The sequence below is a fragment of the Podospora pseudoanserina genome, chromosome 2 (assembly GCF_035222485.1).
Source record: "Podospora pseudoanserina strain CBS 124.78 chromosome 2, whole genome shotgun sequence".
Taxonomy (NCBI): Eukaryota; Fungi; Ascomycota; class Sordariomycetes; order Sordariales; family Podosporaceae; genus Podospora; species Podospora pseudoanserina.
This window is the reverse complement of record NC_085921.1, coordinates 4,327,334-4,347,804: the sequence shown is the minus strand read 5'-3', so window position 1 is coordinate 4,347,804 and position 20,471 is coordinate 4,327,334. Positions and strand designations below refer to the sequence as shown.

General features: G+C 52.7%; 8 protein-coding genes across 8 annotated transcripts; 2 read left to right on the top strand and 6 right to left on the bottom strand.

The window, feature by feature from the left end:
* Nucleotides 1–231: 231 nt before the first annotated feature.
* spn4 (Septin spn4) lies at nucleotides 232–2,351 on the top strand. The gene is made up of 4 exons (XM_062944887.1): nucleotides 232–550; nucleotides 617–779; nucleotides 835–1,145; nucleotides 1,205–2,351. Exons 1-4 carry the CDS (start codon nucleotides 446–448, stop codon nucleotides 1,781–1,783), a joined length of 1,158 nt encoding a protein of 385 aa, XP_062803763.1. The 5' UTR covers nucleotides 232–445; the 3' UTR covers nucleotides 1,784–2,351.
* On the bottom strand, nucleotides 2,276–5,130 carry PKP2 (putative protein kinase). Its single transcript, XM_062944886.1, has 3 exons — nucleotides 4,876–5,130; nucleotides 4,046–4,815; nucleotides 2,276–3,969 (listed from the first exon to the last, which is right to left on the bottom strand). Exons 2-3 carry the CDS (start codon nucleotides 4,222–4,224, stop codon nucleotides 2,697–2,699), a joined length of 1,452 nt encoding a protein of 483 aa, XP_062803762.1. The 5' UTR covers nucleotides 4,225–4,815; nucleotides 4,876–5,130; the 3' UTR covers nucleotides 2,276–2,696.
* A 186-nt stretch (nucleotides 5,131–5,316) lies between these two features.
* On the top strand, nucleotides 5,317–10,379 carry UBP15 (ubiquitin-specific protease ubp15). The gene is made up of 6 exons (XM_062944885.1): nucleotides 5,317–5,710; nucleotides 5,995–6,151; nucleotides 6,218–6,365; nucleotides 6,417–8,624; nucleotides 8,682–9,553; nucleotides 9,621–10,379. The coding sequence occupies exons 1-6, from the start codon at nucleotides 5,708–5,710 to the stop codon at nucleotides 9,731–9,733; spliced, it is 3,501 nt and encodes a 1,166-aa protein (XP_062803761.1). The 5' UTR covers nucleotides 5,317–5,707; the 3' UTR covers nucleotides 9,734–10,379.
* CNA1 (3',5'-cyclic-nucleotide phosphodiesterase (PDEase) (3':5'-CNP)) lies at nucleotides 10,264–13,212 on the bottom strand. The gene is made up of 3 exons (XM_062944884.1): nucleotides 12,309–13,212; nucleotides 10,730–12,242; nucleotides 10,264–10,592 (listed from the first exon to the last, which is right to left on the bottom strand). The coding sequence occupies exons 1-3, from the start codon at nucleotides 12,472–12,474 to the stop codon at nucleotides 10,577–10,579; spliced, it is 1,695 nt and encodes a 564-aa protein (XP_062803760.1). The 5' UTR covers nucleotides 12,475–13,212; the 3' UTR covers nucleotides 10,264–10,576.
* Nucleotides 13,213–13,410: 198 nt separating this feature from the next.
* On the bottom strand, nucleotides 13,411–14,408 carry SOU1 (Sorbose reductase sou1; the record flags this gene model as incomplete). The annotated part of the gene is made up of 2 exons (XM_062944883.1): nucleotides 13,411–14,091; nucleotides 14,159–14,408. 2 exons carry the CDS (start codon nucleotides 14,406–14,408, stop codon nucleotides 13,466–13,468), a joined length of 876 nt encoding a protein of 291 aa, XP_062803759.1. The 3' UTR covers nucleotides 13,411–13,465.
* A 1,160-nt stretch (nucleotides 14,409–15,568) lies between these two features.
* CBS1 (Cytochrome B translational activator protein cbs1, mitochondrial) lies at nucleotides 15,569–16,516 on the bottom strand (the record flags this gene model as incomplete). The annotated part of the gene is made up of 3 exons (XM_062944882.1): nucleotides 15,569–16,204; nucleotides 16,270–16,372; nucleotides 16,422–16,516. 3 exons carry the CDS (start codon nucleotides 16,514–16,516, stop codon nucleotides 15,569–15,571), a joined length of 834 nt encoding a protein of 277 aa, XP_062803758.1.
* Nucleotides 16,517–16,910: 394 nt separating this feature from the next.
* On the bottom strand, nucleotides 16,911–17,199 carry QC764_0043470 (uncharacterized protein; the record flags this gene model as incomplete). Its single annotated transcript, XM_062940312.1, has 2 exons — nucleotides 16,911–17,073; nucleotides 17,135–17,199. The coding sequence occupies 2 exons, from the start codon at nucleotides 17,197–17,199 to the stop codon at nucleotides 16,911–16,913; spliced, it is 228 nt and encodes a 75-aa protein (XP_062803757.1).
* Nucleotides 17,200–18,011: 812 nt separating this feature from the next.
* QC764_211750 (uncharacterized protein) lies at nucleotides 18,012–20,432 on the bottom strand (the record flags this gene model as incomplete). The annotated part of the gene is made up of 4 exons (XM_062944881.1): nucleotides 20,044–20,432; nucleotides 19,966–19,977; nucleotides 18,274–19,904; nucleotides 18,012–18,201 (listed from the first exon to the last, which is right to left on the bottom strand). The coding sequence occupies exons 1-4, from the start codon at nucleotides 20,119–20,121 to the stop codon at nucleotides 18,012–18,014; spliced, it is 1,911 nt and encodes a 636-aa protein (XP_062803756.1). The 5' UTR covers nucleotides 20,122–20,432.
* Between the last annotated feature and the right edge of the window lie 39 nt (nucleotides 20,433–20,471).

The following is a 20,471-nucleotide window of genomic DNA, read 5'->3' as shown; positions in this document are numbered from 1 at the left end:
AAAAAAATAACCTTGATAGCTGCTATCGCCAAGCTTGAACATTTTGGCGGGGTCGGCGAATTCTTTCTCCTAACATCCGATGTCTTGAATGCGTTTAGCTCGGCGAGGGACCCTTGGCAGCTCATTGGCACTTGAGGCACTTCGTAGCTGGGGAAAGTGGAAAGGGGGTGATGGGGACCCACTCAATTTGCTTCCCGTTGCTCAGCCGTGGGTTCTCGTGCTGATCCGTGCACCACCTGCTGCATTGGTCTGGAAATTTGACAGCGAGATTCCCCTGAAGCACAGAGCTCTCCATTCTCTCCCACCGCCCGTAAACAACTGCCCGAGACGCATTTCCGTTTCCTGCGATACCCTCTTGTACTTCTACACGCTGTCCCCGTAGCAGCCGATACCCCAATCCTCACAAACACACGCTACATCCCCATCAACCTGTCGCGTCGACAAGATGGCCCCTTCTAACGCGGAGAGCGCCTCGCCAATTGGCATTGCCAACCTGCCCAACCAGCGCCACAAGATCGTTGCGAAGAGGGGCGCCGCTTTCACCATCATGGTGAGCATAACTGTTATACAGAGTTTTGGGAGGACGTTTGCTTACTATTGTCATTTCAAAATCTAGGTTGCTGGCGAGTCCGGGTTGGGAAAGACAACATTCATTAACACGCTCTTCTCCACCACCATCAAGAACTATGCCGACCACAAGCGCCGCCACCAGAAGCAAGTTGACAAGACCGTCGAGATTGAGATCACCAAGGCCGAGTTGGAGGAGAAGTTCTTCAAGGGTATGATGGCAAACAAAGTCAACGATGTCGGGATCATGGCTGACCTAGGTTCCAGTTCGCCTCACCGTTATTGACACCCCTGGCTTCGGCGACTATGTCAACAACAGAGACTCGTGGATGCCCATTATCGAGTTCCTCGACGACCAGCACGAGTCCTACATGCTTCAGGAGCAGCAACCCCGCCGTCAGGACAAGATCGATCTCCGTGTACACGCCTGCTTGTATTTCATCCGCCCCACCGGCCACACTCTTAAGCCTCTCGATATCGAGGTCATGAAGCGCCTGTGCTCCCGCGTCAACCTTATCCCAGTTATTGCCAAGGCTGACACCCTCAGTCCGGCCGACTTGGCCAAGTTCAAGTCAAGAGTGAGACACCTAATTTGCCCGTGTTTGGCGGAGCTCCATGCTGACTCAACCGCTTTCAGATCCGCGCTGTCATCGAGGCCCAAAACATCAAGATCTACCAGCCCCCTATTGAGGAGGACGATGAACCAGCTGCCCAGCACGCCCGCACTCTTATGGCGGCTATGCCTTTCGCTGTTATCGGCTCTGAGAAGGACGTCAAGACTAATGACGGGCGTATTGTCAAGGGCCGGCAATATTCGTGGGGCGTTGCCGAGGTTGAGAATGAGGACCACTGCGACTTCAAGAAGCTTCGGTCGATCCTGATCCGCACCCACATGTTGGACCTCATCCACACGACCGAAGAGTTGCACTATGAGGCGTACCGCGCCCAGCAGATGGAGACGCGCAAGTTTGGCGAGGCCCGCCCCCGGAAGCTGGACAACCCCAAGTTCAAGGAGGAGGAAGAGGCGCTCCGCAAGCGCTTCACCGAGCAGGTCAAGATCGAGGAGCAGCGCTTCAGGCAATGGGAGCAGAAACTCATTGCCGAGCGCGACCGCCTCAACAAGGACCTCGAGCAGACTCATGCCCAGATCAAACAGTTGGAAGGCGATCTGGAGCAGCTGCAAGGCAGCGCTGTCCGCAGCCACGGGCGCCGCTAAACGGCAGTCTCCACCGGAGCTTTGGGATGAGCTTGTGGCGACTCTCAGGGGCTACCCTGCTTCAAACCACTGCCTCCGGACACCACACACATTTTGGCCCGTTTGTTTGTCCAAACAGTGACGACTTTCGGCCTTCATGGATATGCTCACGAATTTGCTATGGGGTGATGCGGCGGTGATTAAGCGGATTTGGTTGGGTTGCCTATAATCTCCGGGGGTTTCACTTTTCTATCGTTGCTGTTGTTTCTTTTTTTGCTCCGCCAAATTTATTCGAAAAGGATGCGCAAGGTGTTCGGAGAAAGAAAGACTACACACATTGGGGGGAAAGGGGAGGGAAAAAGATATACTTGATATCTCTTTTTTGTCGTCCTGCCTTCTTCTCTTTTTTATCGAGCTTTTTTTTTTTTGTTTCTCTCGCGAAAGAAAAAGCAACTCCCCCTTTTGTTACCTCCTTTTTTACACCTTTTTTTTTTGAGACTTAGTCACGATGTAATTTAGTCGTCTTTTAGTCGTCTGTCTAGTCACCCCTTCCCCCTCCCCCTTTCATGATACCAAATAATGAGAAAGGCTGTTACACATTGCGTGGGAGTTTTTGTTTGAAGATGCGGCGGCACTTGTAATTGCATTGCTGGCGACAAAGCGTGAGTAGACAAGCTCTGTCGGTTGAAAAGTATTTCAGCATATCAATCCAACCTGATTCTTGGTTAATAAAAAGCCCAGGATGATTTCCAACCTTTATTGATTTCATTAGCAATTTGGTGTCTTGTGTATACATAATTCCCCAGCCAAAATACCCGGTAAACAAGAGGCCTCAACAACCCTTTCTTCATTACCGGCCCCAGCTTTTTTTGTCGTCGGTGGTGTTCAAAAACGCTTTATATTGCTCGAGACAGGGAAGACCGACTAATACCCACTAAACAGCATCCATCGTCGCCCTCGTAGTCAGCTGCTCATTCTTGTTCCCCAGCTTGCTAATCTGCAAAAACGCATCCACCCCGTACCCCTCCAGGCTGTGCAGCGCCAGCGAACCGGCCCAATACTCTGCATACACCCTACTCAGCGGCAAGCCCATCCCCAACCTCAAATTCGGGGGCCTCGACGACAGGCTGGCCAAGGAACTATACTTGGCCCTGTCCTCCCTTTCCTTCTCCTCCGCTGATAAAGACTGCACACTCTGATGCCCGTACTTCTGATGCAAAGTCTCAATTTTCTTGTTGCTTTCCGGGTTAATGTCGTCAATCTGGAGCTCCTGCATCGTGGCCGCCATCTTGGGGACTTGCCCCAGGTTGGCAAGGATTTCTTTTGATGCCGGACCCTTGGAGAAGGACCAGAGGTAGGGCATGCTCTCCCTTGGTATCCCCCCTCCTTGGTCAGAAATCCGGATGATGACGTGTTGGTTTGATTCGCAGATTGTGACCTCTATCGGGGGAGGCTGTGCCGATTTGTTCTTTGATTTCTGATGTTTTTCCACCACGGCCTGGACAGAATTCCGGAGGAGCTCCCCGATGATGTACTCGAGGTGGGAGAGGATGTATGGAAAGTTCGCCTCGAGGTGGCCGACGATTTTGATTTCGGGGAGGGCGAGGTCAGGGCCGTAGGCGCGGCGGGCGATAGAGGTGACGGCGTCGCCGCAGCGGGAGACGACGTCTTTGGCTACGCATCTCAAAAAGACCTCGCCTATGAAGTCGGATTCGGAGAGTTTTGCCCCCGGGGAGAACCAAGGGGCGTGAAAGGTTTCGGTTAGGGCTAGGTGTTGTTCTGCTATTACTCTTCGGGAGATGCGGGAGCGGAGGATGGTATTCATGAACTTGTCGAGCTCGGCCGCGTCTTTAAGGCCGTTGCACTCGAGGATACCCATGGCGAGTTTGGGGATGACGGTTAGGTGGGCGTTGAGCATGGTTCGGATGGTGGCACAGAGACGGTCATTGTCGTCCAAGTTTTTGACCTCGCGGACTTTGCGGAAGGTGTCAAAGGCTGTGTAGTATAGGTCGTATACTTCGTTGAAGTGCTTGTTGGTGACTACAACGTAGGGGAGCTTCTGCATGTCCCGGATACGGTGGGCGATTCGTGTTGGTAGCTCGGTCCGAACATAGTTGGCTGAGCTGATGAGTCTTGATTCTGTCAACGACCGGCCAAACACCATGAGCTGGCGCAGGCTGATGGGTCTGGCCTCTTTTGCAACCCATCTGCAAGGAAGAAGGTTAGAAACTGATCACTGGCTGGAGGTTTGGAAACATGGATCTCTGAGGTTGCGCAACATACTCATCCAACACTGACACCGGACGCCACTTTGGACTATGGGCATGACTTTGGCTGCTGCTATGACTGTGTCGCCGATTTGGCAGCTGAATGAGTGCCGCCGCCGCCGCGCCCAAGGTTCTCAGCTCCCCCGCTCTACTACTCAACCGGACGGCGGCCGTGACATGTTGAAGGCGCCGCATACCGTCGGTGCCATGCGATGTGAAGGAAAAGGTGGCGGCCGAGATCGGAATTGGTTCACAAAGCCGTTCAGTATGAAGATGTCTTACATTGGGCGCGAAAGTGGAGAGGAGGAGGTGCTACAACATGGAGCAGGTTTCAAGGAGAGAAGGTGTTATTTCTAAAAGTACACGCACACGTTGCTCCGGCGGCCATGGTGCAGTTGCATGAGCTCTCTTTCAAAGACAATGATGTCTGCCCACAGTAGGTTGCAATGCGGCATGGGGAGTCAGATCAGGCCCTCTCCCCCGAGGTAGGTCCTTCCTGACGGGAACCGGCATCTACCTAATTACCCCACATGTTACTTATGATCCGTGCGCCTGGCCTTGTAAGTCTTTTGGACATGTGCTTTCATCTGTTGCCGTTGCTCTGACAAGAAGGCGGTTGAACATGCTGTTGTTCGACTTTGGCTGAGGATGGATTTCAGGTACTTGTCCTACGTATTGCCACTCGAGTTGTGCAAGATCTCAGCCTGTGCTCTGCGAGAGATGTGTCTTGTGTGGCTGAAAACTATTGCCGTTAGCCCAGCCTCAGGCTTGAATATCGCCTCATTCCTAGCTCAGAGATCAGTCTCTCATAGCTTTCATCTTTAGAAAAAGACATTTAGAACCTACCATAGAGAATCTAAGCTCATTTCACTGCTTGTAAAGCTGAGTGTCATAGAGCCTTGAAAGCACAGGTGTGTGCAAGTAGGTACATTCACACGGTGCTCTCCACTTAGCTGTCTTTTGAAAGAGCATGGACACAACATACCTCATACCTGTAGTCTTTGGCAAGCATGTCTTGTGGCTATAGAATAAAAAGAAGAATCAAAATGTTAACTTTGCACCCATATTATTGGAGAAGGATTGACAGCGACATTGACAGCGTTTTGTAAGCTGTTGTGGATATTCTCTTCTAGTTCGTTGTCCCCACGTCATGGCGGGGCTCAAACTGTGCATGTTAAGGAGCTACATGAACTGGCTCTCTGTACAATAGTGGTGAGCGTGGTGAACGCCACATGCACCGGTTGTGACTTAACAGTCAGGCCAAGCCCAGATGCTGCGCCCGCTTGGCCATTTGGCAGCAGAGAGGTTCAGGTGGGTTTCTTTTTGCCTTCCCCAGATCCCATTCCACCTGGACATATTTCCCCAATCCACCACGAGTGCTGGGCATCCAACCCTTGATCCCGCCCACCTGAAGCAAAGTCGCGATTCCAGAAAGAGACGTGTTCCGGCCCCCCAGAAGCTTGGTGAATTTGGCCCTGTAACAGCTGCTTGCAGTTGCTGTGCCAGATCGCCCGACAGCCGTCAACCACTCAATCCGTGGACCCCTCTCTCCCCACTGGCTCACAAGGAAGCTTGACAGTCGCCAGCAACCTCCGTCACCTGCTCACGACGTCGCCCCTTCCCAAAGAAATCAACGTTGCTCCTCAGTGACTGCCAAAGTAGCTTTTGGTCGTAGGATATGGTAAGCCTTTTCCTTGTCTGAAAAGAAGATTCTGCAGGTACAAGCAGGCGTTCGTTGCTTGCTTTTGGACTTTCCCTCTCACTCTCGCACTCTCCGCTTCTGCTTTCTCGACGACCACTCCTCCCCTCCACCAACAGCCCTTGAGCAGTTCTACACAATACTCTCTGCGACACATTTCCCACCAAATCATTTTGCAACTATTCCCCAAGATTGCCGTCATGACTGGGCCCGATCCCCTCCTCTCGGCCTCGCCAATCCCCGGCTTTGCTAACCTGACCCTTCAGGCCGACAACCAGCACAATGGCGACGCTGTGTCGCCGAATGCCATGCTGCTAGACCAACCCGAAGAACATATCGTCGAGCCAAACGGCACCGAGTCCGAAGATGTCGCCATCATCAACCCCGACAGCATGGAGACGGATGTTGTACTCGCCACAGATAGTATGTTTGAACACACCCGACCTGCCACTTGTTGTCCCACGCCAGGCAGTGCTGACTCCGTGATAGGTGATGCCATGAAGGAAATAGTGCTTCCTCCGCTCGCCGAAGAGCCCCGGATTCTCGAAGATGTCGTCCACACCTGGGAAGTGCAAGGATGGCGCACGATGAATAAGAAGGAGCGAGGGCCCATATTCCAGGCTGGAGGTTACCCATGGTGAGCAATGGCTATCTGATTGGTTTTGGTTTTTTTTCTGACACTCGACAGGCGGATCCTACTCTTTCCACACGGCAATAATGTCTTGGACCAGTGCTCCATTTACCTGGAGCATGGTTTCGACACCAACAGTGTTCCCGACAACTGGAGCTGCTGTGTGCAGTTTGCCCTCGTCCTGTGGAATCCCAAAGACCCATCCCTAATGTTTCATCACTCGGCGCATCATCGATTCACCAAGGAGGAGAGCGACTGGGGCTTCACTAGGTTTCTGGAGTGCCGGAAGATGTTCAATGTTGTCTGGGAGACTGCAGACAGGCCTCTGGTGGAAAACGATGCTGCCAACATCACCGCTTTCGTCAGAGTTGTCGAGGACGAAACGGGCGTTTTATGGCACAACTTCAACAACTACGATTCCAAGAAGGAGACTGGCTACGTTGGTCTTAAGAACCAAGGCGCTACCTGTTACCTCAACTCACTCCTTCAGTCATTATACTTTACCAATGCTTTCCGCAAGGCCATTTACAGTATCCCCACAGAGCACGAAGAGGATATGAAAAACAGCGCTTATACACTGCAGAGACTCTTCTACCAACTTCAGACTTCGAATGTCGCTGTTAGCACCAACGAGCTCACCAAGTCTTTTGGCTGGGAAACGCGGCACATTTTTGAGCAGCAAGATGTGCAAGAGCTTTCTAGGAAGCTCATGGAGCGTATGGAGGACAAGATGAAGGGCACCGACCTGGAAAAGGCGCTTCCCATGATGTTCAGCGGCAAGATCAAAACCTACATCTCCTGCATCAACGTCCCCTACGAATCAAGTCGCGTCGAGGACTTTTGGGACGTTCAGCTTAATGTCAGCGGGAACGCGAATCTGCTGGATAGTTTTCAAGACTACATCCAGGTGGAGAAGCTCGACGGAGAAAACCAGTACTTTGCCGGAGACACGTACAAGTTGCAGGACGCCGACAAGGGAGTCATCTTCAACAGCTTCCCAGACGTCCTCCATTTGCAGCTGAAGCGGTTCGAGTACGACATCAATCTCGACACTATGATGAAGATCAATGATCGCTACGAGTTTCCCGAGGAGTTTGATGCCTCAGCCTATCTGTCAAAGGAGGCTGATAGGTCCGAGCCATGGGAATACGAGCTTCACGGTGTTCTGGTACACAGCGGTGATCTCAATGCGGGTCACTACTATGCGTTCCTGAAACCAGAAAAGGACGGCTGGTGGTACAAATATGACGATGATAAGGTCACCAAGGCCACGAAACGCGAAGTCCTGGAGGAGAACTTTGGCGGCTTCTACAAGACAACTGGTGGCCGTCCCCAACTCAACGCCAAGAAACAACCCATCATGCGGCCAAACAGCGCCTACATGCTGGTTTACATCCGGAAGTCGAGATTGGACAAGATTCTCTGCCCTGTCACGCCAGCCGATGCTCCGGAACATCTCCAGAAAAGGTTCGAGCAAGAACATGCTGCCCGTGAAGCTAAGCGCAAGGAGAGAGAAGAGCAACACCTTTACCTCGGGGTCAAAGCCGTCACAGATGAGACGTTCAAGGCTCATGGCGGAGTTGACCTGACGGCATTTGATGCCGCCGTGGGTTCGGAACCGGGCTCCTACAAGCAGTACAAGCTCCTTCGCACGGCGTCAATGGCAGACTTGGCCAACGAGATAGCCGCCGACATTGGAGAGGATCCAAGACGCGTGCGATTATGGATCATGGTGAACCGGCAAAACAAGACAGTCAGACCAGACCAGCCAGTGATGGATCTTCGCCCGACAGTCGAAGAGACGTACAGCAGAGCCACGGCACACCGGGATCAAGCGCTCCGTGTGTGGGTTGAAATTGCTGACGAAGTCGACGCTGATGGGGCTGCCGTCTGGCCGACCTATCCCGGGCTCCCGAATGGTGTGGTTGTCAAAAATGACTTGATCCTACTCTTCCTGAAATGGTTCGACGTCGAGTCGCAGTGCTTGCGGGGTGTTGGCCACATTTATTTCAGCAAGGAAAAGAAGGTTGAGGATCTCATTCCGGTCATTTTGAAAAAGATGAACTGGGGCGAGAAGCTGCCCAGTGACGAAAAGATCATGTTGTGGGAAGAAATCAAGCCTAGCATGATCGAGGGTCTCAAGGTCAAGCTGACGCTGAAAGCTGCCGAGCTTCAAGATGGAGACATTATTTGCTTCCAGCGAACCCGTGACGAGAAGAAGTACAAATTGGGGCTCGGCGCCGAAAGGCAGGGCTCTGAAGAAACGTAAGTTGTTATTCTGATCTTCTTTTCGAACACAGTGGCTTACTTTGTCAGGGTCAGGGCGGTCGATCGCTACGAGGATGTTCGGGATTACTACGACTTTCTCAACAACAAGAAGAATGTGGATTTCCACGCTCACCCCCAGAAGTGCGATCCCAAGCAGTACCCGGAGTTCAGTCTGGTTCTCAACACGAAAATGAACTACGACAAGCTGTGTGAGAAGGTTGGTGAGAAGCTCAACGTTGAGCCAACGCACCTGCGGTTTTACACGGTTAATGCTAGCTCTAACAACCCCCGGACGGCGGTGAAGCGTGGGCATCAGTCGTTGGCCAATATCCTCATCCCGGCCGGTTACGGACAACTTAACATGAATCAGCGTAACGATGCTCTGTATTTTGAGGTGCTCGACATGAGCTTGGCCGAGTTGGATACCAAGAAGAGCATCAAAATCACGTGGCTGAGTGAGGGCATCACCAAGGAGGAGCAGTTCGATGTCTTGGTGCCCAAGAGCGGCCAGGTGGAAGACCTTATCGAGGCTCTGGTCAAGAAGGCCAAAATTCCGAGCGAGGAAGAGGCGGGCAAGATCCGCGTCTATGAAACTAGCAGTCATCACAAGTGGTTCAGAGATCTGGCCAGAGACTATTCGGTGCTCAGCATTAACGATTACACGTCGGTGATAGCTGAGCGGATGCCCGCTGAGGATGCTGCGGTTTCGGACCAAGCAAACTTCATTTCCTGCTTCCACTTCCACGGCGAGCCCAGCAGAGCGCATGGAATCCCGTTCCGATTCTTGGTCAAGGAAGGAGAGAAGTTTGCCGACACCAAGAAGCGGCTGGAACAGCGCACTGGTATCAAGGGCAAGAGTTTTGAGAAGATCAAGTTTGCTGTGATCCGGAGATCATCATTCTCACGACCTCAATATTTGGAAGATGGTAAGTTTTATTTTGGACCTCTCTCTTTCTGTCTTTGTTTATGGCGGCTAACATGTCGTTGATGTAGACGATATTCTGTGGGACATTGCAACGAACACGGATGATCTGTTGGGATTAGACCACCCCGATCGGGCACGAACAACACGGAACGGCGCTGGAGACTTGTTCCTCAAGGGCTGAGTTTTGAAACTTTGGAAGTAGTAGACAAGGTGCGGTTATTGTTTTATGTAGATGATGATCGTTGTTGCTGCTCGATGTTGTTAGAGACACAGCGGCAGCGCGTTGTATATGTACATCCCTGTCAGTGTTTTTATCGGGGCGCTCGTTTTGTTAGCTTGGTTTTTTTTTTTTTTTTTTGGTTTCTCAGGCCTATTGATGGAAAGAAAAATGGGGCATTCAATTTTTTTCTGGGATGATGGATGGTGTGTGTGGTTGGGGGTGGTTTTTCATTTTGTTATATTTGTGAGGTCGAGAAGGAGTGGAGGAACGTGAAGGATACGCCCTCGCCTCCTTGACTAAGGAGGTTTTGGTTGTGCAGTGTGGGACGACCTGATGGCGAACATGTGTGTGTGAGAGAGAGAGCAAGCAAAGATGGACGGGCGATGGATGGATGGGACTTGGTTCATAGGGAGGGGCATGATTGATAGGAACTTGTATGGAATGTTATTTTTAACCTCGTTTGTTTTGCATGTGACCGCAGTGAAAGAGAGGTTCGCAACAAATACCCGATATATCTGACATTACTTTCATACGGATACTGTGTGTGATTTAGGTGTGAGAAGTTGAGAGAGAGGAAAAATATGTAGGTAGTATCTTTCTCGCCGCGACCCTTTATTGAACACACACCCACACACACTCACACACAACACACACACACACACACTGACTTGGACAGTACACAGATCCAGCCCATCATTCATCCACTTAACCAACCAACACAGCCAATTCTTTCCCCGTTTCCTGATCACCACCTCCATTCTTCTTCCAAAAGCCAAAAACACAAGAGCAAAAGCTTGGAATCGACTACCGCTTGCGATCCCTATTTTATTCACCCCTGTATTAGTACCAAGATACCCCGTATTAGTTTCTCGCAAAAACAAAATCAACCGAGCCAAAAAAAAAAAAAAAAAACTCATGACTTGGAGGGAAAGGAAAAAAAAGAGAGAGAAAACTCACGTGCTCAACCTCCTACTCAGCGTCTGCAACTTCTTATCCTGCTCCGCCTCCCTCGTCGCCCGCTCCAGCGCCTGGGCGTGCTCCTCGTCCTTCTGCTTCTGCACCTCGTCATGGCTAGGCGGCAGCCTCTCGTTCTGAATGTCCACCTTCCTGGCGTCCTCAAAGCTCGAGATCGCATTCTTGATCCCCTCGGCGCCGAGCATCAGCGTGCCGGCGGGCAGTCTCCCGCCGCTGACCGTCTTGAGCTCCGACACCTTCTCGGATTCCTCTCTCAAAACCTGGAAGACCCTCGACAGTCGTCCGATGGCCAAAATCTTGTTCTTGATCGCACGTCTCTTGAATTCGATCGATTCCGGATCTTGGCTCCCGACGCTCGAGGCCGAGGGCAAGGGGGGGGATACTGGACCAGGCGAGGAGGCGGATGATTCCTCACGGAGTTCCTCCTCGGAGCAGGTTGACAGGATGGCAATCAACATGTCCGTGATCTTTTCTCCCACAAAGGGCAGCGACCAGGTGAAGACGTCCATGAAGTTGGGGAGCCAGTACGGGTGGGGGGTGCAGTTGAACTGTCTAATGTTCATGACGTTGTTCTCGTATTTTAGAACAGCCGCCTTGTTGTTATACACGTCCAGATAGTTGGGGGCGGAAAAGATGGTCATGACCGAGGGGAAGCCCGTTGTGCGGGTCTTACGGTACATTCGGTACCCCGCGTCCTGGGCCTCGTGGGCACGGATGACAGAGAGCAGATTGTTCTTCTCGAGGAAGTGGCAGGCGGCCGGGTAGGAGAAGAAGTAGGAGCAGCCGCGGACGTGGTTGTGGAGGAAGTAGTCGGTGGTTTTTTCTTGGCCAAAGTCCTCGAGGGGGTCGGCCCAGAGGATGTCGCACATTAGGCCTTGGGTGGGCGGTTCGCGGAAGCGGTCGATATTTCTAATGTCATCCAGCGTGTGCAGCTCTGGGCTGAGACCGCCGTGGATGCACAAAAACTGCTTGTTCATGACAGCCGCCAGCGGCAACGAACAGAACGACTCCATGCATGCCTCGTAGATGGCCTCGGAGTACTTGTGCTTGCACTCGAGCTTGAAGGTGAAGTAATCCGTCAGGTGGCGACACTCGTGGTTGCCACGCAGCAGCCACAGAGACTTGGGGTAGTGGATCTTGAGCGCCCACAGGTACAACACGCACTCGATACTGAAGTAACCACGGTCGACATAGTCGCCCAAGAACAGATACCTCGTCTCCGCCGGGTCGCCGCCGACCTCAAACAGCTTCATCAAGTCGTAGTACTGGCCGTGGACGTCACCGCAGACGGTGATGGGCGCGTCCATCTCGAGTAGGTTGGGCTCGGCGCGGAGGATCTCGGTGCCCTTCTTGAGGATCCATAGCGCCTGCTCCTCAGTCAAGCGGCCCTCGCGGTAGAAGTGCTGCTTTAGGAACTGAATGTTGGGCTTTTGTTGCGACTCGTCCTCGAAGAATTGGTCGTCGGTGGGCTTGTACATGGCGGGAGCTTGCACATCTGGATGGGAGGGGGGCAACAATGTCAGTACCAGTACTTGAATGGGTCGAGAGGGTTGTTCTCTACCTTTGCAGACTCTCTCCTGGGTGCTGACCTGAGTGCCATCCTCCATCACATGAATGGTAAAGTCAATCTCAGGGAGCGGCTTCTTCTGCTGTATGGCGCGGATGGCGTTGTCGACCTGCTGGGTGCGGGGGTCGAAGCCCTGGGCGCCGGCGTCCTCGGTGTCCATGTTGATCGATGTCGTTGAGAACTGAATAGGCTGGGGGTGTGGGAGGAGGAAAATATACTATCGACTATCGATACTCTTACTATCGGCGGCAAAGAAGGAGGATTACGGGGAATAAGGCTGTAAAGGGGGTCGCCGGTTGGACAGTCGGTCGGGCTCCCCTTAAAATGTTGCAGGGTGCGGGGTGTGTGTGCAAGTCGCCAAAGCCGCCGTTTGATTGAAGTTTGAAAGCGGATTTTGGGATTGTCAGATGGGTAAGGCTGAAGGCAAGCAGCAGTTGGGCGGTCGGCGGTCGGAGAGAGAGAGAGGCGACTTTCCCAGTTGGTCCTCTTGCGAAGGAGCAAGGAGAGTGGGTGTGGGCGAGCTCCAGAAAGCTGCTGGGGCGGCGGGAGGAGGGGAGGGGTACCTTGGTTGTTTCACCGAATTGGCGGGAGGTGAGCTGCGGTTGGGACGAGACTGGCTTTTCCAGAAAGCTGAGAAAGGCGGAATCGGGTCTCGTGGTTTTTTTGCCTCCCTCTGGCATTTGTTGCTTTCAAAGCAAATCACCAACGATACAGTTATTCAAAGGTATAATCCACCCAACTTTTAACACTATCACGGTCCCCTGGCTCTACAGTGGGGGGGAGAATAAGAGAGGCCCGCTTCTGCTAAAAATGGGCTCGGGTCTGGCCCATTCAGAAGGCCCAAACAGAGAGTCTTTTATCAAGTAAATACGTCTGGAACACTGGAGGTAGACGCGGGGCACAGGCAACTTGATGTAAATGCTATCTCGTGCCCGAATTGAGAGAACGTTATCGGCAGGTAGCACAAGGCTCCAAACTTTTGGAGCCTCAGCGGTGAGGTTGGGTCGGTCTGGAATCTGGCTTGCCAAGGCATATATTAGGGGTTCACCGGCAGCAGCTGACTGCCAGTTGGCAACAGTCCATTGACTTACACCAGATCAAGTCCGAGCATTGAACATCAGAAACCGAACTCTGCTTCTCTATGAAGCCCCTCAAGGAGCGCAATACCCACCATCCACCACCAAATCAATCCCCGTAGTATACGAAGCCGCATCGCTCGCCAGATACAAATACGCCCCCTTCAACTCATTCGGCATCCCCTCCCTCCCCATCGGAATCTTATCCCTCCAAGCCCTCTTCGTCCCCTCATCGCAAAACTTGCTAATCTCCGTAACAATATACCCCGGGCTCACCGTGTTCGCCCTCGCAAAACCAACCCACTCCACCGCCAGACTCTTGACCAAGTGAATCACGCCCGCCTTGCTCGCATTATACGCCGTCTGCAGCTGGGGGATGTTCACAATACTCCCGCTCATGCTCGCCGTAGCAATGAAGCTGCCGTAGGTGAACCCCTCGAGCCCCTCTTGCTTCTGCCGGCGGAAGATCTCCCCGGCCACTCTGGCGCAGTAGAAGGTGCCGTCGAGGTTGGTGTCGATGATTTGCTTGTAGCGCTTGATGCGGTCCTCGGCCGCGCCGTCGAGCATGGGGCCGTCTTCCCAGGCGATGCCCGAGTTGGCGACGAAGATGTCGAGGCGGGAGTTGAACTCGGGGAGGATGTGGTCGTTGATGACCGAGGAGACGGCGGGGAAGGAGGCGACGTTTACTTGGTAGGCTTTGCCTGTTTGGGAGGGTTGTGTGTTAGGTTTCCATGGTGGTGAAGGTAGGTGACTGAGAAAGGGGCTTACACTTGACGCCAAAGTCCTTCTCAATCTCGGCTGCGGCAGCCTCAGCCTGCTCCTTCTTGGAGTTGTACCATATCGCCACGTTGGCGCCCGCTTCGGCGAACCCCTGAGCAACAGCGTAACCGATACCAGCTGTGGCGCCCGAGACGATGGCGGTCTTTCCAGCGAGGGAAAACAGAGGCAGAACTCTGTTGCTGGCAGGAGGAGCGGTAGAGTCGTGGGCGAAGAGCCCAGCTGGGGAAACGTGGGACATTTTGAAGTTTGGTGAGTTTGTTGATCTCGAACTGAGTAACTAAAAACAGGAAACGGAGAAAAAAAGAAAAAAAGAAAAAAAAAGAAAAAAAGAAAAGGGGGGACGAGGCAGATCTACAAAGATCGAGGCGGAGCTACCTATCTCGGCCAGGGACACACACACACACACACACATACACACACAGCCAACCCCGCAGATTACCTTCGGAGACCATGTCGGCTCCTATGGTCCCTCGAAACGGATGGATACCTACATACCCTTACCCGGCTACGTTGTACCTATCTTGTCTGTTATTGCTTGTCCAGCTGTCCCTGCTGCCAGCTGTCCAGCCTGCAAGCAAAAAAAGGCGGAAACTCGATCAAGAAATGGAGGGGAAGACGGATCCCCTTGCCAGATTCCGAAGTCCTGTGGAGCTTGGTTACGTGAATACCGCGGATGGTGCCCAAAGATTCGTGGGCAATACCCATATGCACAATGATGCCATTCGTGGCCTTGGGTTGTCTTTGTTTCTGGCTCCATGGGGAGTGGAGCGTGGGGATCGAGGGGTAAATCCGGGGACTGGAGTTGAGGGGAAAGGGCCGATATCTATGGGATTATCGATTTTATAACTTTAGCCTTTAAACTAAGTACATGGAAAGTGTCTCCAAAAGTTCCTGGGGAAACTCAAGTCGAGAGCTTCAAACGTCTGCCAGATGGCATTGAGAAAACACACAACAGCGGGGTAAATAGGTAGCTGTCAGTCGATGCGGAGGTGGGGTAAAGGCAAGCTCACATCGAACTGACTTGTCAATCCTGTCAAGCAATCAAATGTAGTCAAACGTTACAGCGCATGCATACCAGACCCTGGGATTTGTATCTGGTTCGGGCTGGCCCTAAGAAATTGATACCTAACCCCCTCGGCACCACTCTACCCGATTACACTGTCCAACACCTTCTTCCTGTCAAAGTTGGTGTTTCTCCATCTCGAGATCCAATCGTCTCTGTTGACTATTTCCAACCCATCAGCATACCATAAACCAAACAATAGAAACAAGACAACCAAAGAGAACTTACTATAAGCTCCACAAATCCTCCTAATCCCCTCAAACGCACTCCTCCCATGCATAACCCTCCAGTTGTCAAACACTACACCAGCATCGTTAGCATATCTCTCCCCCTCCTCAGTTAAGAGCATCAAAGACCTCACCAAGCACCCTCCCCGGCGTCAACTGCACCCAATACTCACTCTCCCTCCTCCTCAGCATCTCATCCCACTTCCTCGCCGCCCCATACCACTCCTCGGGAGTATACCCCTCCCCAAACGGCACAACCCCCCTATCATCATTATTCCACCTCACCCTCCCCAGCTCCCCATCCACCACCTCCAACACGGGATACAACCTATCCGGGGTGATCGTAATCCCCGCGTTCCCGCTCGCATGCCAGGGCAGTCGGACTTGAGTCAAAATCTCGTACGCCTTTGGGTCCTCCTTTTTCAACACCTTGGCGGCGTTGAAACCGTCCACCAACAAGGAAGCACCGCCCTGGACGGTCTCGGCAGAAACACCCGGGGGAGGAGTGTGAGAGAGGAGGTGGAAAGCTTGGAGGCCGGAGGGATCGGTGAAGTAAGTGTTGTCCGTGTGGGCGGGGAGGGCGAGGTTGGTGTAGGCCGTGTCGGCCATGGCGAGGTCGGGGATGAAGTCGTAGAAGCCGCCGTAGTGGGTCAGGCGGATGAAGGCGATGCGCTCGAGGACCTGGCGGGTTAGGTCCGGGTCGTGGGAGGGGGTGGAGGAGATGAAGGAGAAGCCGTATTTTTGCTGCGGGAGGAAGTGTAAGTATCATGTGGGGAAGGGGGAAGGGAAGGGGGGAGGGGAGAACTCACGATCTTTGCTGTGAGGTCGGCCACGCCTTGGTCAGAGTTCATCACTTCGTTGTAGGAGACGGTGGGTGGGTTGGAGGCTATTTCCGCGCCCCAGTAGTGCTGGCTTGTGCAGTGTTAGATCGATCTTTTTGGGGTTTGAGATGAGGACGTACTCCTGGGTGACGCTTCTGTCCCTCTTGTCCTCCTTCACGTAGTGCTGGATGAAGTCCCAGTCATAGTTGCTCTCATGGCCGTCGGACCCTAACATCTCCCCATCAGCATGCCAAACGTGTTCAAGAAGGAGGGGGTATGAGATCACAAACACTTGACAGCAACCCCCTCCGCCGTCGAGCTAACACTCTCAGGTTTGATATCCGCAGGAATCTACCCCCCATTCATTTTCATCAGCAAAAATTTGTCTCCCTCCCAAAAGGCCATCAAGAAGACTCACCGCAAAAGTATTGAAATTCCTCTGCCTCGTATCCTGATTAATGCAGCTCGCGCACCGGCAGTTGTCCCTGCAGGTCGTTCAGTCGTCCTTCTGTGCATTGCAGATCGCTCAGCCGAAAAGAGGTGCATATACTCACCTCAACCAAAAGTACGGCCTAAATAAGACAAGAACTATCATCAGCATCTCAACCATATCATATTATCCTCGCGACTTACAAACTCTCCCTTTTCTTCCCCCCCCCCTCAAACTCCACCTTGAGCCCACCACCCCCAACAATCACACTCTTCTTCGTACTGTACCCTCTCAAACTGAGCTTGACTCTCTTCTGACTGGTGGTGGCAGCGGCAGTGCACAGTGCAAAAGACCTCCCACGGCTGCTGTGCGCATGTGTCGTTAGCGAATGAGCTCCCTCCACCCCTTCAATGTTTCACTCACCTTGCAGCAGCAAGCAGCAGTTCCCTTTTAAACAAAACTGGCCTCAAAGCTAGGAATGACTTCATTTTTGGAGGAATTGTGTTACAAAATAATTCCCCAGAAAAACTAAAAATTTGCGTATCGACAGTTAGTCAGTTACAGTGGGATTTAAAGCATCATATGACTTTGGATGTTTCCACGTCCGCTTGCTTATTATAACAAGAGCGCCGAGCTTAACCGCAGGTTTACAAGTGACGGAGCCGGCTCCGCCAAGAAAATCGGATCATTCGCTCGTTCCTGTCCTGTTTCGTAGAACCTCGGCAGATGAGAGTTGGAATGGGAGAGAGAGGGTTGCTGGCAGTAGGGGTGGTGACACGAAGTGAGGAACCCATGATGAGTTATTTCTTGAGATACTATCAAGACAAAGGGTTTACTCAAGTTGCTCAAACCTGTTGCTTTGTCGGTTAAGCGGAGGGCCTATATCTAGGTGGTGTTGCTGAGCGGCATGTCGGGCATGTCGTTGTTCTCCACCAAAGAGGTACATATCGCGGGTTAGGGTTCGCTGTGCTCTGGAGGCGACAAAGGGTCCCTCTTTTATCCTGCTTCACGACGGTCGGTGTTCCAAGCAGAAAAGCAAGATATTGACTAGATCTAGATATCTAATCCACCGTAGAAATCACCAAACTCCAGACGTCCTTCTCCTTCCAAAGTCCCATATACCTCCCTCCCTTGTGTATAACATCAACAGATAACCTCTTCTGCCGCACCCCCCTTCTCGTGTATAAGATCATCAGATAGCCTCCTCCGCAAATTCCCCTCTCGATCTCCTCCTCGAGATGTTTCGATCATATCGCATGGAAATAATCTCATCTCCACAAGATCATCACCAACCCCCATCCTAAGCACCAATCAACTTACTCCAAAACGACCCCCTCGCCGGAGCCTGGTCCCCCTTAGGCGATAGAAGCACCGTGTTCCACACCTCCTCCCCGTCCACAAACAGCCTATACTTCAAGCTGCTCTGATCACCGCCCTCCAAATTCTCAATAGTGATCGCTCCAAACTTGGAGTTTCCCTTATGAATATACCTGCTCACCACCTCACATTAGCCACTCAACATTCTCATCAAGAAACGAAAAACAAAAAAAGGAAAAACTCACTTGACCATCACATCCTCCCCATCTCTCTCCCTATAAGTCCCAACAGGACTATAAAACTGACTCAACGGACTAGCCGAAAACTCCCACACCGTCGCCTCCTCCGGCCACGCCCTCCCCTCCACATGGACTTCCCCCTCTCCCTCTCCCTCCACCAGCACGGGAACCGGCGGCGGGAACTTGGTCGCAGCAAACTCGTGCCTATCCCCACTAAGCACCACAACCCCCACCCCCCTCCTCGAAACATCCCACATCGCCTCCAGCACCTTCCTCCTCTCCATCAAAAACCCACCCCACGTATCCTGAGTGTTAACCGGCCAGTTCTTCGTAAACGGCACCGAGCTGGCCACAATCTTCCACTTCACCCCTTTCGGCTCAGGTTTCTTGAGCCACGCCAAAAAGTCCTCCAGCTGCTCAGCGCCAAGCATAGTCTTTTGTTGCTCGGCTGTATCAGGAAGATGATTATCCGACCGGAACGTCCTCGTGTCCAGCAGGAAAAAGCTCGCCGGGCCTTGGGTGAAGGAGTAGTATGTCGCCGATTTGCGAGCGGCGATGCCGCCTGCTCTGCGTGCCGGGGGAGGGTTGGCAGCTGCTTGGTAGTGCTCAAAGGGGTCAAAAGCGGCCTTGTAGACGCCCGTCGAGTTGGCGGACCAGTCGTTGGCGATTTCGTGGTCGTCGAGGGTGTGAATCCAGCTGAGATTTTGACCGACAGAAGGCCAGTCGGGCGAGGCGTAGACCTGGCGGTATTTTTGCCTGTAGTCAGACTTTGAACTTCCCCAGTAGCGGGGCACATCGGCGTAGATGAAATCTCCCAGGAAGAGCATGAATTGCGCGTTGAGGGTGGGAAGGACCTTGGCGAGGTAGCGGAAGCCTGGGATGGCCAAGGGGTGGTCAAACGGTGAGTAAGGGAGTCGGGAGACGATGCAGGAGGTGGAGAGGAAGGTGAAGGGGCCGGTGGTGGCCTCTTCAGCGTGGCCGACGGGAGGAGGGGTGGTGAACTCTCCGGTGTGGTTATTCGAGGTGCGCCATTGGTAGGTGCGCATCTTGGAGTTCCGGAGGGGGATGGGAACAACGGCGGTGTAGTCGGTTTCGTTGGTGGTGAACTTGATACCACCAGCGCTCTGCCACAGGGGGTTGTCAAAAGGCGCCACCGGGTCCTTGATGTGTACTTCAACGGTGACGGGCATCTTGGACTGGTCTGGCTCTCTAATGAGAAGCTTGGCCTCATGTTCAGAGACAAAGCCGAGTCTGGCAAAAGAGAGGTCATCGCCAGTGTGATAGCGTTCGGTGAACAGACGGTCAGCGACCATGCCGATGCAGATAGCGTTGATCAGAAGCGTGGTAGCTGACAGAAGCAAACTCCGCGGGTTGGGAGCACCAGAGAGCAGTGTCTTTAAGGGGTTCAGGGGTCTGTCTTCGATCGTGAGGGTCTCCTCAACAGCCAGCTGTTCGGCCACCAGCTTTTCGGTCCCGCGGTTTCTCCTGCCATTCTCGGGAACCTCAACCTCGATTGGAATGTCCGTTACTGTGACATCAACTTGATCAACTAGTTCCTGCTTTGGCTCATGCAGATATCCCGACACAAATGATGGCAGGTAGACAGCGAATAACGCAAAGATAAGGGCGGGAAATGGCTATCACCCCTCTGTCAGAAACACGCTCCATATAATCAGCAATGCATAATCGTTTACTTACAGGAGCAAGAGCCTAGACATCCCAGAGGTAGTTAGTGAATGGTCTTGATCCTCGTAGCTGTGCTCCGCCCCCACTTACCCATCGTAAAAAGAAGTAACTGAGTGCCCTGATAGCGACCGATGTCGCTGTCGCGACTTTCGTTTGTGGTATCGTCATCTTGAGATATGCCCTCTGTAGCGAGGTTCACTCAAATAACGACTTGGTAATTGTGTTTTTATGAGTTTCTCAGTCTGTGTCGTCACTATGAAATTTGATGGGTCATGGCGGGTCTCGACAAATATGGCCGGTAGGAACTGAAATTGCAAGGCCGGCCACAACAAACGGTTTACCAGCAAGAAGAACTCAACAAACAGTCACTTGGTCTAGGTAAATATGAGAAGGAAGAATATGTGTAAATTCGGGCTCTGAAGAAACAGGCCTCACCGCGCGTGCACCAGCTTCAGGCTCTTGACGCAACTAATTCCGCTGATGTCACTGGGCGGAACAAACCCCGATGGTTGGCCAAG

Excerpts from the sequence above, each read along its gene's own strand:
- spn4 (XM_062944887.1), top strand. The coding sequence starts at position 446 with ATGGCCCCTTCTAACGCGGAGAGCGCCTCGCCAATTGGCATTGCCAAC. Across the intron at positions 780-834 it reads GGAGGAGAAGTTCTTCAAGG|TTCGCCTCACCGTTATTGAC; the intron begins GTATGATGGCAA and ends CCTAGGTTCCAG. Across the intron at positions 1,146-1,204 it reads TGGCCAAGTTCAAGTCAAGA|ATCCGCGCTGTCATCGAGGC; the intron begins GTGAGACACCTA and ends AACCGCTTTCAG.
- PKP2 (XM_062944886.1), bottom strand. The coding sequence starts at position 4,224 with ATGCGGCGCCTTCAACATGTCACGGCCGCCGTCCGGTTGAGTAGTAGA. Across the intron at positions 3,970-4,045 it reads CCGGTGTCAGTGTTGGATGA|ATGGGTTGCAAAAGAGGCCA; the intron begins GTATGTTGCGCA and ends TCTTCCTTGCAG.
- UBP15 (XM_062944885.1), top strand. Across the intron at positions 6,152-6,217 it reads TGTTGTACTCGCCACAGATA|GTGATGCCATGAAGGAAATA; the intron begins GTATGTTTGAAC and ends ACTCCGTGATAG. Across the intron at positions 6,366-6,416 it reads CAGGCTGGAGGTTACCCATG|GCGGATCCTACTCTTTCCAC; the intron begins GTGAGCAATGGC and ends GACACTCGACAG.
- CNA1 (XM_062944884.1), bottom strand. The coding sequence starts at position 12,474 with ATGGACACCGAGGACGCCGGCGCCCAGGGCTTCGACCCCCGCACCCAG. Across the intron at positions 12,243-12,308 it reads CCAGGAGAGAGTCTGCAAAG|ATGTGCAAGCTCCCGCCATG; the intron begins GTAGAGAACAAC and ends CCTCCCATCCAG.